The 15,150-nt window shown below is 46.5% G+C and overlaps 1 protein-coding gene across 1 annotated transcript in view; it reads left to right on the top strand.

Moving 5' to 3' along the window:
* Window positions 1-15,150, top strand: part of LOC115329010 — a 105,480-nt gene that overhangs the window by 69,392 nt on the left and 20,938 nt on the right. Inside the window, exons 7-8 of the mRNA XM_040214554.1 lie at window positions 14,073-14,129; window positions 14,474-14,527. Of these exons, the coding sequence (XP_040070488.1) occupies window positions 14,073-14,129; window positions 14,474-14,527 (111 nt within the window). The remainder of the gene's footprint in view (window positions 1-14,072; window positions 14,130-14,473; window positions 14,528-15,150) is intronic.

A 15,150-nucleotide genomic window follows, 5' to 3' on the forward strand; every position in this document is an offset into this window, starting at 1 on the left:
GATACTCGCGGCCTTTAGCCTGTCGAACACATTCTTCAGATCTCGTAGATGATCTTCGAAGGTGTTGGAGTACACGACAATGTCGTCAAAATTGGCCATTGCATGTTTCCATTTGGCTTCTCCCAGTACTCGGCCAATCAAGCGTTGAAACGCCGAAGGCGTTCCGCACAGAACAAAGGGCACTCTTGTGACTTCGAAAAGCCCGCGGTGACAACAGAAGGCTGTTTTTGCCTTGTTACCTGCCTCCAATTGAACTTGAAGGTAGCCTCGGCTAGCGTCCAGGGTTGTAAAATACCATGCGCTGCCGAGGTTGGAAAGGATCGAGTCAATGCTCGGTAGCGGATATGCGCCTTTCTGCGTTACGTCATTCAGACGGCGATAGTCTACGCAGAGACGTGAGCTGCCGTCCTTTTTTGGGACCAACACAACGGGAAATCCCCTGGGACTGTTTGACCGCCGGACAACTCCGGTGTCGATCATTTCGTCCAAGTCGACGTCGATGGCTTTTCGTTTAGCCAGGCTGACGGGTCGTGCGTTTTGCCTCCACGGAAGCGCATCGCCCGTGTCGATCCGGTGTCGCACTTCGTTTGTGCACCCGGGACGCTCTGTGAACATGGCGTCATAGCGTCGCAATAATGTCGACAAACGGGCTTTTTCTTGCCCTGACCCGCAGCATGACTCGGTCAGCAGGGATTGGGTGACCTCCGACGCTACGGCGCTTGTTCGCAATCGCGTCGGGGTACCCGTTGAGGGGTTGATACCCGGTTTTTGTGATTCTGTTGCCTTGTCTTGGCAGCTGCTGTCTGCCCCATTGACCAGTCTTTTTCTGGCGTTGGGGGTTCGCAGAAGGGTTTCAGAGCTGCGAATGTGCCCTCTCGGTAGCCACCGCTACTCAAGTCGATCATGATCCCTGTTTTGGCAAGAAATCTCTGCCCAGGATGATCGGAATGGAAAGGCTGGGGGATGAACGACGCGTTGCCTTCTTACTCGATTCGCTCATCTCGCAACCAACCGCACAGTACCGCTTGAATGGGCGGTACCGCGCGCGAGTCGCAAGGCCGTGTTGCCCTCCCTCATGTGCACTGAGTTTTGCTGGAGGTGGGTCAAAACTTCGTCGCCGAAAAGCGAGGCGCTGGCTCCTGTGTCCAGCAGTACCTTGAACGTCCGACCGACAATCGTCAGGGCTAGAGATGGCGCTAGTGTGCCGGTCGGAAAGCCTATTCTGTATTTTGTAGGCAAAAGAGTCTCTTGTACCGTGCCGGTTTCGAGCCACCGGGTTGGTTATCGGCGGCTTTGCTCGTTTCCCGACTGTTGGGGACCGGGGTTCTGCCGTTCTGGGCTCTGTCGAACCAGGTGGTTGGCGCTGTTACAGCGAAAGCAACGTTGTTGCGGGACCCTTCTTGAGTCCTGTCATGCGCTTTGATGCGCGCCGCGTCTTTCGTCCTGTGTGTTTGGACGCTTTGGCCGCGTTTCCTCCCGTCGCGTGGGTAACTCTGTGGTCCGATCTCGCCTGTTGAACTGCGGCGCAGTCTCTGTGCCCCGCCGTTCATAGGAGTACGGGTCGAGCGCACGATCTGATATGTATACGTGTTTCGACTTCGCTCGTCTGCGTAGTGGGCGGCTTCGTGTCTCCTGTTTCGGGACGCCGCGTCCCCGTTCCAAGCGGAGCGCGGTTCGAGTGCCGCTGATGCTGGGGGTGGGGGACGATGCGCTCGTGCGGCAAGAATGTCTCCTTGAATCCGCCGAGCCTCCGAGGCCAGTTCGTTCAAGTCGCGAAAGCGACTGCCTCGGCGATACGCCGCAAAAGTCGGGTGCGTTTTTCGAATGACTCGCTCTACGCGCTCTGCACTGGGCGCTGAGGGTTCTGCTAGCTCAAAGAGCTCTTGCATCGCCCTAACGAACTCCAACAGTGACTTGTCTGGATGTTGGGTCCATTGCTCGAGCTCTCGCCTCATCCTGCGTTCGTAGTCTGCAGGGAGGAATTCCTGGCGAAATTCCTTGTGGAACTGCTCGATCGACGACAGCTGGCTTCCGGTTAGGCGGAGCCACCGGGCCGCTTGGTCCACCAACGAGACTGGCAAGCTGCGTTCAAGTATCTCGTGGTCCGACATTCCCATTGCCTGTTGATACTTTTTCAGGTTTTCGAGAAAGTCTGTCGCACACACTCGGTCTCCGTACCCTCTGTATGTCGATCGGGATAGGGATTCTGACCGGTGGCCGTGTCGGCGGCGGAGGCCTAACTGCTGTTTGCAGTGCGCCCGTCAGGCTTTCAATCACCCGAGCTGCGTTTTCTAGCAGGGAGTGATATCGGCCTAGCGTATTTTCTCTGTGGTGAGAATCGCTCTCCGCATGTGCGGCTGGTGGGTTTTTCCCTCTGTATGGGCCCGCCAAGTGGTTTGTTGCACCTGTAGCAGCTGTGCTGTGCTGCGGCTCGTAGACGGCGTCAGTGTTATCTCCGTGCGGAGAAGCTGACGGCCAGTCTGAGGTTAAGAGATCGAAGCTGTAAGAGGCTGCATTTGCCTGCTGCTGCGTCATTGTCTCTTGTCTCGTCGGACCCGTGTTGACTTCGAAAGTCACGGGTCGGCTTGGCTCAGCAATGATGGCTGGCGTGCTCCGAGAAGGAGTGCCTCGGTTGCATTCCGGGCAGTGTGAGTCATACCCATTAGGGAAGCTCGGCTGAAAGGACACTTGCTCATTGTGTCCATGCGTGGCAGGTGTGGCCAAAAAACCGTTGAGTGGCATCGGGTTTTGGGCATTCGCCTCTTCCTCTGTCCACGACGCTGGTTCGCTGTCATTGCGAGGGTGCTGCTTTGTTTGCAGTCGCCGGACAGGCCCCACGCTGGGGCGCCAGATGTGGGTTTCCCCTTTGGAGGGGGGTACCACTTAGAAACACTGAAGGTTCCTTGGGTCCGGATAAAGACGTGTTTATTTGACTTAGATGCCACACATGCTCCAACATTGTTGACCTTGACCGAAGGTCAACAATGTTGGAGATGACGGCGCTGTCTCTTTTGACAGGATCGCCAGTCGGAGTCCGCGCTGCCGCTATTGACAGTATCACGAGGGGGAGGATCAGATAAGGATATGAAGGCTCCGTCGAGCAGAGCCTCCCCCAGTGAGAATCCTGCCCGTTAAAAAAAAATGGGTTCGCTCTGTATGTTTGTACAGCCTTGATGGAGATGCGCCACAACGGGTAATCGGTCTCTTAGCTGTAGATGAGAAATTTAGCCAGTGCAGTACAACCGCTAACCTGGGATTTTCAACGTGCATCACGCAGTAGTGATCACACGAACGCGTGCCGGTACGAAACACATCCAGATCGAAACGGGCGGGGGCGGCGGGGACTCGAACCCAGGAGGTTCCCAGAGCAAGCTTTCGCTCCACGCTCCGAGTTGAGACACGTTAGCCCACTCGGCCACTTCCTCTCCCCAGTCCTGCCCGTTGGATTAGGGCAGTCTTATATAGCCTGCGGGAATGGACGCGCCCGGGGTGGGTCGGATGTAGGTGGCTCCCCGGAGGGGCAGACGCGTCTTAGTCATGATCCCGAGGGGTGTGCCTTAGGCAAATCACCCAAGAAGGGCGAGGGAAAGCCGTCCACCAGGGAATACGGCTTCGCCCTCGCATCCGGGACGCGCCCCCACGTGGCGACGCCCCACGGCCTGCCTGCGCTAGGCCTAGATAGGGATGCGGGGAACACGTGGTTCCCACAAATGTTGCAAACAGTTGCTCTCGCAAAAATTGAGAACACATGGTTGGGCAAACATTATACGCGCCTTTTCAGTTCCTTAGTAACCGTCCACCAGTATGTCGCTCTGTTATGAAATTGTTGAAGTTGCACGCCAATACATTTACGAGTTGTTTCATTCCATTTAACGCCTTCATACCCTGCAGTCATGGTTGCAACAACTCGTACCAGCAGACTAAACATTTTCTCAGTTTACCGCTGCACCTGTTATTTCACGTAATTCTTTGGTCAACACAACAGCTTCGCTAACACTTTTCTTGTCACGACAGAAAATAGCCACGCCATCGGCATGTGCTAAGACTTTGATATCTGTTTGAGACTTAAACCTCGCGGGCTGTTGCTATGTCATACTGAGACAATATGTTTCTGAATGAAAAACAAATGAAAAGGTAATATCGGACGCCTTTATCGAACGGAATACAGAACTGAAATATCAACTGAAAAATAGGCATTGATTATTAATTTTGTTGAACAGTCTTCGAATGCCAACTAAATTATATCATGTAGATAACAGTTCCTATACTGACGTGGTTTAAGACATCCCAAACCACCACATGTGTAAACCGGTCTAAAGCCTTCTTTAAGTCAATCTGGAGCACAGTCACTTGAACTCCTTCTTTGGAGAAACTCTCTAAGACACTCCTTGCAATATAAATAGTTGATTGTATACTTTTCACATTTATGACGAATATTTGATGCCCACCAAATATGTCGCAAATAATATTTTGAACTTTTATAGTCAATATTTTTTGTGAATATTTAGTAGTCAGTATTACACAGAGTGCTTGGTCTATAATTAGTGCCACGATGTACTTCAGCATGATTATCTTATCATAACTTACAGCGTGACTGGGACAATGACAGACAGACCCGAGAAAACACAAGACAAGCGCTGAACTAGCAATTGATTCTATTGAAAGGAAAAATACACACGATGCTGCTGCTGCTTGTGCAGCCATGCCCCTCCATGGCCCTGGCGCTTCTTCTTTCACTCAACACGAAGCCGGCCGATTTATCCAAGATCCAAGAAGCCGATCTCACTGTTCGCCAAAGTCACTGTGGGGTGGCTCACACCCAAGGATCCGTTTTGTGTTATGTGGTAAGTCTCCATCATTTCTCGGGGTAGTTTGGGCATAGGTCGGAACATCACTGCCGTTTTGGAGACGTACCACGTAACACAAAACGGATCCTTGTGTGTGAGCCAGTCCATAGTGATTTTGACGAACAGTGAGATCGGCTTCTCGGATCTTGGATAACTCGGCCGGTTTGGTGTTAAGTGAAAGAAGAAGCGCCAGGGCCACGGCGGGGCATGCCTGCACGAGCAGCAGCAGCATCGTGCGTATTTTTCCTTTCAATAGAATCAGTTGCTAGTTCAGCGCTTGTCTTGTGTGTTCATTCGTCTGTCTGTCCTTGTCCCAGTCGCGCTGTAAGTTATGATGTGCTCTTACCAACTCGCCCAATTGTCCATTCTGCTATGATCATCTTAGTTCGGTATAAGGACAACGTGTGTTTTTAAAAGGGGGGGGGGGGTAGTAATGCTTAAAGCTCGTACGCTTTGCAAAGTATACTTTTAAAAAGAGAGTGCCACTGCAACTTTTGAACTTATAGAACTCAGGAGCTATCCCGTCAGGGCCAGGTGCTTTATTATTGCGTATACATCTACTGACTGTTCAACTCCCCCAAAGTGATCGGCTCTTAAAGTCATTTTTTTAATATCTTCTTGAAACTAGGGCACCCTTTCCAACCAGCTTCGCAGACTTTATTCGTCATATTGGTGTTCACTCTTCCCCAAACGTTTTCCATAATATTGAACAAAAGCATCTTCAATGCTGTCTTTGTCACACAGATTGCTGTTGTTGTATTCCGTTTCGTAAATCCATTTAGCTAAAAACTTTTTTTCCTCAAGCTAATTTTTTTTTAGGTCGTTTGCCAAAAAGGAACATGTGCATTCGAGTACGCACAACGGCACTTTGGTATGGTTTGTGTTTAACACGCTTAAGTTGCGTTTTTACGTGCGAATATCTCTTTCACCGCGTCCGGGATCTCCGCAGGCTGCCTTGTGAAGGCTGCCTCGTGAAGTGCACGCAGAACAGGATTCACTTACCTCTGTTCGGTGCGAGCTTGGAATTTAAGAATGCTTCATCGTTTGATTGCCACTTTCGTTACATACTATTTTAAATGTAACAATTTTTCCAACAGTGACAGTTTTCTCTTGGTTGTCGCAATCGTAAGCAGCTCGTCTACGCTCGCAGTCCTACAACACTTTTCAATTAAGCTTCCAGATTTTCAAATTAAAATGATTTTCGTTCCTTGTTTGTCCCAGCGTTGCTGTAACTAAACAATGAGGAGTAAAATAAGAAGGCTTGACTTGGTAGTCTCTAAAGCTGTCGATTCATAAATTATGTGGACGCCGGGGATGCGGCCTTGACATAATTTATGAATTTGTCGATTCATAAATTATGTCAAGGCGAGCAGGCATGGCCGATTGGAAATGTGTGAACTTAAATTGCGTCTTTTGTTTTTGTATTACTATGACGTCTACTGAATTCCATTCAGCAGTCATTTTCTTCCAGGGGTTCTCACTACTATCACTGATTTCGTTGTCTGGTGATCCATCGAAAATATTGCAGACATAATTTAAATCTCCCGAAAAAGAACAATTTGGTCGCATTTTGAATACTGACGGAAGTGGAAAAAATTTTTTCTTTCGTACTGTTGAGAGCTTAAATGCGGATAGCTGTTCAGTCTTGGTTGAATAACATGAATTCAATAAAGTATACTGCCCTTTATTGCTGTTAAGTACCGATAAATTAAAGCGAAATACAGGTTTAAAAGAAAATAAACAGACTCCGGACAAACCTCATACTCAACCCTAACACTTCGAAATAAGTGGACGTAATGCTGGCTCAATTTGTTCTTCGTGAGACATTTTTGTGTTCTCAATTGCCACGAAATGCAATTGTTGGTTTGCCTCTGATCGTAACTGGTACTGCTTTTTACGGGACTTTAAACCTTTTACATTTCAGGTGGCAAAAAAGAAAGATGCTACAACTTAATATCTTTAATGTTCTGCTTAATACCCTAATACAAGGTCTACGCAGGATAGTCTCGTTCCTCCGTCCTTTCCCGCTCCCAGACACTTGCCTGCAAATCATGCTGTTTGTAACAAAGCTTCCGTCCGGGTTATCATCGTGGTTCTTGTGAAAGCTGTCGACGTCTTTATTTCGAAGTACAACGTCCTTTTTTGTTGGTGGCCGTGTTCCATCCCGGATCCGGTACGTCATCTTGGTTAACTGATTCTTGATTCAGGAAAATGATGAACGGCAGCTTGTTTAGCAGGCTTGCGGCCGACTTGTTGACATCGACACCAGAGTCACTCGCTGGTGCGATGCTTTGGATATCTCCAATGTCTGCAGTGTGAAGCTCTTGATTATTGGCCGGTGCTCCTTGTTGGTTTGGTAGAGCTACACTTTCATGAGGATGATGTTCTTCCTATGTCTCAGCTGGGGCTTGTTCGGGGCGACATTGTCAGGCAAATATCGGAAAGCACGTGCAAGGTTGGCGTCTGTTCTGCTCAACGAGCCAGCCACCACCTGCTCCGCTTCTCCGGCGTCCATATAATGTCTTTGGGTTCATCGAGCGTCTGAGGCTTGACAGTCAGGGCATACGCTTGAACGGAATATTCTGCCTCGTGGTCAAATCGGTGTAATTCAGGGTGTTTTGGAGGGCAGCAGTTTTGTATGATGTAGCCAAATGCGCTTACAGCGCAAGCGGAGTGGTGCGCGTCCAGGCAGCGCTACAAACGCGCTTTCACAGAATAAATGTAGCGGATGCGGCATGATGTACACAATCACACCTTTCTTGAGCTTCGTCCGCATCAGTCTTGCTCCAGACTGAATATACTGGAAGCCCTCCACATGCCAGGTTTTACGCACGATTTCTGTCACCTTGCCATTGGGTTCCACTGCCTTCGTACCACCTAGTTTGGCCCATTAAAATGGATCCAGTGAAGCTTAAACCTTAATTACACGTTGCTTGGTTGAATGGCCCGACCTGGTATGTTCTTAACCTCCAGCTCCTTAACGCCAACTAGTCTGTGCATTGCAGCCGACGATCGTTGGATCGTAATTCAAGTGTGGTTCACTTGAAAGACTGCAATGGAAGCCACCTTCTACGGTACATACGGTTGTCGACGTCTCAAATTTTCGATCCTGTATGAGCGGCCTTTGACATCAGAATGAAGGATTGCACCGCGTGGTAGCGAGGGTCTTGTAAAAACTCCTTCTGAGCTCATGGTTCCAACGTCTTGCTCGTTTGACGACTTAGCGCGCTTTCGGCAACCGATCCCCCTTCTTTTCACTTTTCAGCTTCACGTTATGTATTGTTATTAGGTAATTAACTGTATTGAAGGCTAATATGTAGGCAAAAATAGCAAATAGGCAAGAAAACGTTCATGACGAACAACCGCAACATCCAAGCTTTAATTCTGGTAAAAAAATGCTATATTTGTCCATAAGACACAATGTTGAAAGCTCAGCAGCTCGTCCGCTTATTTTATTTTATTTATATATTTTGTGCTTATATTTTTATAAACAATCATACCTTGCTACTAATAGAACATGAAGCAAATTCAAAATACTTTTTTTGCTTAGAGAACACGTATAAACTTTAGTTTTTTTTTTTTTGTTTTTTGTTTTTTTATGGGATGGTGAACCGAAACTTGAATTTCAGAAAAACAATGCAGGTGCCGTAGGCGGCACGCTAAAATCTTTACAGCACTACTCGTAAAGCGATATCTCGAATGGACGGCCGTATTTTTTTGGAAAGAAAAGGTCGAGATTGGACGAGGCCGACGAGGCGCGTGACGTCAAGATATCTCGTTTCCTCCGCTCTTCGCTTCGCCTCCTCAAGGCGGAGAGGCGGAGAAGACGCGAGGCCGTTCCCTCTCCTCCTCAGAGAAAGAAGACGTAAATATATCTGTCAAATGTGCCTCCTTTTTTTAAAAATACGGTCATCCGTTCCAGATATTGCTGTTTGAGTGATGTTTTGGTGTTCGTAGCATCCCGTTGCACGCTTTTGCCGCCGTGTTTTGTGGAATCCAGATTTCTGTTCACTATCCCTTTAAGCGTTTGCCTATTTAAAGAAGCTCTCCCATTTTATTTTGTACAATGTTTTACATATATTTTTTTATTTATATTGAAATATATGACCTTTTTAAGTCATTAGGCATAATGAAACGTACTCTGACACTGTCACAAAAGAGTTTACTCCAGTAGTTGGAGAAGTGACGTAATAGCAAGGAGTCAAACACGCAATTTCAGGCAGACGGGAGACTACAGTTTTTGCCTTGGCCGCTTCGAGGGTCAATACCTTAAAACCAGAGCCGTATATGTAGAAAGTTTAGGCATTCGTTGGGAAGTATAGGAGACAAATGAGGAGGCGCCGTCGGCCGAAAGCGGGCTGGGCGTGTTCCAGGGCGTCTTCAATATTCGAATGTGGCCAACCAGAAGCCGGAAATAATACCCTGGTGGTGGCGAGAAACAAAGTTGATAAGTGCATCGCAATAACTCTCGGTGACTGAAAATATGGTGCACGTTATGTTTCAATCACGGTCATCCAAAATCATGGTGGAAGAGAGCGACTAGCGGAACGATCGACATAAGCCAAGCCCCGAGGGCCGAGACTCTGCCGTCCGAGCGGTCACACTCTGTCCGTGCAAAACGCAGTTTAGTGGCGTATTCGTTTCTTACATCTTTCTGCATGATCATGATGAAAACATCACGTGCACCCTATTTTCAACCATAAAGGGTTACTACATTTAACTCTTACGCGCTTATTATAACGACCAAAACTGTTACTCGCTACCACCGCTAGGGTATTTTTTCGGCTTCTAGTTGGCCGAGAGAGCATGCCAAGCCCTCTTTCTACGTCTGGTGCACTCCCTGGCTGTGTTCCAAATCTTACCCAAATGGATCCGAGTTACACCGGCTGGTCGTGTCGCGTGACAACACAGATTGAAAATCGCTGGACGCGGGTAGGTTTTAGAACGCCAAGGTACAAAACCCTTACCCTGGAGTAGGATCGAGTAAATTTTGGAACACGGCCCCTGTGTCTGCCCGCGCCTCCCATTGACCAAACTCTCTGTATGCACGGCTCCTCTTAAAACAGAAAAAAAAAACCGCAATGCTTTCTGTTTGCGCTCTCTCGCATTCCAAACTTTCTTCAAAAACATATATTTGTTCGGCCCAAATTAAAAATTCGATCCCTCACTTGTGCCTGAGCTGAAGTGAAAACTATAGGACTTACGCCGAACAGCTGTTTCTCTACGTCTTCTCGAAAATGGGCCAAAAACTTGAGGGGCGCCTAAGGAACGCGATATCGTTATCGGGCCCCGTTTCCAAAGCCTGCTCATTTAAACCCGGGCACGGTCGCGAGCAATGAAAGCGTGTCTGTGTGGTTTAGCCGGTAGCGTCACGTGTCTGTGTGAGCTGATGTGTCACGTGATATCACAGACACGTGACGCCGCTGTGACGACGCTTGACGCGACGTTGCTTGTGAATGTTGTCGGTTGTTCCAAATTCCCGTGCGAGGCTACGTGGCGTGATGTCACACGCATGACGTCACACGTGATTGTGACGTCATAACTCTAACGACCTGCTGAATTTGACGGGAAAGTTTTCCGCTAAAGTTAGCGGAAAATATTCCCGCCAAAATGTATCGTTAGATTTTTCCGCCAATTTTTCCCGCCAAACTTAGCGGGTTGATAGGCTCATAACGTCAAAGCAACGTGTGACGTCACACGCGTGACGGCACGTGTTTGTCAAGACGTCACTGTACGCGTCATGTTACACGTTACGCACTCGTGACCCTATCGGCCAATTAGGATTTACCGGTCCCACCGACGCCGACGCCGACACCGGATTTTCTGCGACACGAGCTTTTTAACGTCATCGCGTTCAAATCGCTGCTGCAGCCACGCTGATTCCCAAAGAAATGCGTAAGCATTTCGCGCAGCGGCTATATATAACAAAGCATGCTGAATGCAACTTCTCAGCACTTCTTCGGGAGGTGAACATTCCCGAAACACCTCTTCCTGGTGCAAGCAGATGAGGGGTCATATGCAACACGGCAGGAGCAAGCGGGACAAAGATTCCAAGATATCACCGCCGTCTGTGATCGGCCAGCAACAAGGCGCTGACCAATCACATACGGCGGCGATGACCCGTTCCCTGTGTTCCACTTGGTCCCGCTGGGTAGCATAAGTTTACTTAGTTTGAGCATGATGGATGTGCGCGCAATGCGCGGAAAACGACAGAGGCATTTCGTTGTTGTGCATACGTGTTGTGCATACGGGGTCGACGACACCGTGCGCTTACTGCTCGATGACATGGTTTGACGACTATGCGTCAAGAACGCCACGGCAGGCTGTAGAACGGAACCGCATCCCGTGTGCATCCACAGCGGTCGGAACCGACGTTCAGGGTGGTCTAAGGATTGGATAAGTGGCGTGGTGGCGCCACCACGCTCCTAAAGAAAATGCCATTGCTTTTAAGCGAGGGCGAAGGTCGTAAGGCATGCCGCTGTCTATCCCGGTCGTGGGCAAACGACAGTTGCATAATAACTTGACAGATTGCAGCACCTCCCGAGTTGCGTGGGATTTCGCGTTTAGGCGGAAACTTTGAAATGTGTAATTGCCGAAATACATATTTACGCCGACAAACATGCGGGACGCTTTCACCCCGCCGTACATGTACGGTTGAAACCGTTGAATTATCATGATAGACAACAGTACACCTTACAGTAAGTAATACATGTTATGGGAATTTGTCCCCACTTCAAATTAGGAAGTTGTTTTTGTAGTAGTGCGTTCGTCGTCGATATAGCCAAATGCCCCCCACCCCCCTTAAGCATAGAAAATCCCCAAAATCTGCCGCGATTTTCTAAAAAGTCGTTCTTGGGTCCGTAGAGTGTCAAGTTTAACGCGCTACCACAGAGTAACATAAGCAGCTTAAACACTTCATCTAAGAAACCGCATATGTGTACAAATGCAACGCATATAAGTCTCGCACTCCACCCGTAGATGGCCCCAGTTGTGGCGACGTCGCATTACGCAACTTGAGTCTAACGTCACATTCGTTAGAGCAGCGGTTCCCTAACTTTTGTCCATCACGAACCCTTGGACCCACTCAGAGGCCGTTCGAGGACCACCAATGCACTCTGCATCATAGTTCCTGTGCGAGGCCAAAAAAAAAAAAAAACTTTTTCAATATCTTTTTTTTTTTTGGTGCGGACTTTATGAACGCTTTGAGGACCCCTGGGAGTACGAGGGGCGCAGTTTAACAACCGCTGCCTTAGAGGGCTAAATGAATGCGGTACTTGACTTTCAATCTTTAAATTTATTTCAATTTTAGCAAGCAGAAAATAAGTAGTTTTGTTGCTCATCCTGCTGGGTTTGTCTGAAACAGTGTTAAAGTAGTTGCCCTCTCATTCGCCATAAAACAAGAGCCATCAAACATATCTTACCTTAAACCAGTGCTTTCCGAGTACCACGAATATTGGCTAGATATTCAACAACATAAGTTGGTGGCCTAGTTGGCTGAGCATCATAAAATATTAGCCCGAAAGCAAAACACTAAGGAGGACAAGAAAAGACGAGCGCTACTTTCAACTGACGTTTAATCAAAATATAAAGGAAGAAAAGGACGAAGATACATTTATATAAAAAATGTAAAAGAAAGGATTTAGAAGAAGGACTGAGATTTATTAAGAAGGTAATGAAAAATTAAAATATAAAATATATAAAGGTAAAATTATGAAAAAAATAATTGAGAACTAATGCTCGAGAACAAAAAACTCGGAGCCCGACAGGGCGGACAAATGCAGCGTGGGACATTCCCACAAGTACATAAACTGTGACTGCGGTGTTGTGTATGAGATATCGTTCTCATGTGGAAAAGTGTGTGGGCCAGACCGGACGATGCGTCAACATCACGCTCAGGGAGCATAAACATTCTCTGAAATCCTCGCCATCTGGTCACCTAGCCTTACATGATATGAGGGACTGTGGGTGCGCCGCGTTGTTCGCTAGCGCAGGAATTCTGAGACGGTTGCACAACAAAAGAACTGGAGAAATTTACGAAGCTCTAGTCATCGCAGCAAGAAGCGAATCCTGCATAAGCGCGCCATCAGTGAACTTGCCACCCAAGGAGCTACGAGACTTTCTTATTTCCTAAACTTTGTTTTCTTCTCGACCCTTTGTTTTCACTTTTTAAAAATAGTTTTACACTCATATTTTTATTGCTCCATTTTCATTAATTTTTTTTTAATTTTATCTCAGTCCTCTTTCTAAATTATTTTTTTTCTATACATATCTAACTTCGTTCTTTTCTTTTTTTATATTTTCACTAAGACGTCAGTTGAAAGTACCGGTTGTTCCGTCCTGTCCTCCCTTGTTCTTTGTCGTTCACACTAATATATTTTGACGAGAGATTCAATTTAGCCAGTTCGCCCATTTCTAACACCCTAAAGACCGCCGTTTAGTTGCGCGTGCTGCTGGGCTGAAATGAATGTTTTATTTTATTTCTTGATATTAGCTCATGTAATACAAAACATAATTCATACATAGGTGTAATTATTTGCTTTGTAAATAAATAATTCACATATCAAGTTCATAAAAAAATTGTATACGAGTTCCTTGCTTTTAGGCTGAACATATTTTTTTTTAACAGCGAAAATTATTTTTAATGGTTGGGGCAAGTGAGTATATACGGCCACAGGTACCTAACAGTTACATTATAACTAACACAATACATAATAAGGATAGCTCAAATATTTACCTAACATTTGTTTATTAATAATTTTAATTTGAGAAAACGAAAACTTGGTTGAAATTAAAAATTGATGCGCGTCATCTAAAGCCACGAGATAAGTCGAATATAGAAAGATTTGAAGCCCGTGGTAAGCGCATGGGCGCTGACCACGTGCTTTATACTTGTCCCGTGGAAAGTCTAGCGCGACGGCACGCTAAAGTTTTCACTTGTGCAACGCTGTTTTCACCAATTATAACGCTATTTAAGGATTTTAAGGTTATTATGCGAGTTATCGTGACAATTAGACCCCTATATTGTGTACCCCTGCCCGTATCACTGAACTGCAAAACCGCATTAAGTCGGCATCTAACGTCTTATTTTATATTAATATGCTCAAACTCAATGCTAACACCCTGTATATATAAAGTGCATCTTTCGCCCAATTCTTCCGACACTGCATAAAGTTTGCATGGTTTCTGACAGATTGTCTTATTAATTCTAAACATCAACCATTTTAGGTCATTGATCCTACAAGCGATGTAAAACAAGATACTGAGGAGGACCCCGTAGATACCGTGAGTGGCCTTCTCCCACTGCTTTTTTTTTTGAGACGGTTGCATTGAAAATTACATTTTGCCCGAAAAAACAAAAAAACGTTGTCATTGGGAGCATTTAGGTACGTAGGCCGGGTTAAGTACTGCTGTGCACTAGTTATGTGGGTGCCTGGCACTTAAAACAACCGTTATCAGCCTTACGATACAGGCATTTAAAATAGCATTACAATTTTTTGTTTGTTTGCGAGTTGGCTTCCACTGTAAGGTAGAGCAGAACCAAACATTGTTCAGCTATTTAAAACTTTTCGGTAGTTTCTATAAAAATGGACCTTAACAATATTTCGACTCACTTTGACATTTTTCAGACGCCACTCAATGAAAGACATAAGCTGCTTCAAAGCTACCAAAATTTCACACAGGTGGGTGAGAACTCCTCAATCTAATAAACTTTAGAAATTTTTTACGCCCAAAATAGCATAACAAAAAAACGTTCCTATCCCAGGTGGCCTTCACCTGAGCGAGCTTTTATTGACGCGGAATGGGTCTAAGGGCTGAATTTAATGCCAAAATTGTTATGCTCAAGGGGACCGAAAAATTGTTACACGCAGGCCTTGGTAGCATTAACCATACATAACCCAGCAAAGGAAATGCATAAGCGTGCAAACCACACAAAAGGCATACTTAGGCATAATTATTTATGCCTAAAATATATTTATCTTATTAGACTTTTTAGAAAAACAATGAACCCTTTGTTTTTTCAGACACGCATCAGCAGGAGGGACAACCATTTGCACTTTAAGAAAAGTACACATTGCGTCTTGTTTTTACCGGGTACTTCCACAGACTACTGAACACATTCGATACATTCACTACTTCATCTGGGCAATGACTATAGAACGGGGACGGTACATTAATCAGATCAATCGTGTCCATGTGAAGCTTCTTTTCAGCTCTCCGTGAGTAGGTACTCCAAGAGAAATTGGCTTTGGAAGAAGTCAATTGTGCCTCATTTATAGAACCTAAGCAAAGGTGCTTCCGTGGA

The sequence above is a fragment of the Ixodes scapularis genome, unplaced genomic scaffold (genome assembly GCF_016920785.2).
Source record: "Ixodes scapularis isolate PalLabHiFi unplaced genomic scaffold, ASM1692078v2 PGA_scaffold5__190_contigs__length_132052651, whole genome shotgun sequence".
Classification (NCBI taxonomy): Eukaryota; Metazoa; Arthropoda; class Arachnida; order Ixodida; family Ixodidae; genus Ixodes; species Ixodes scapularis.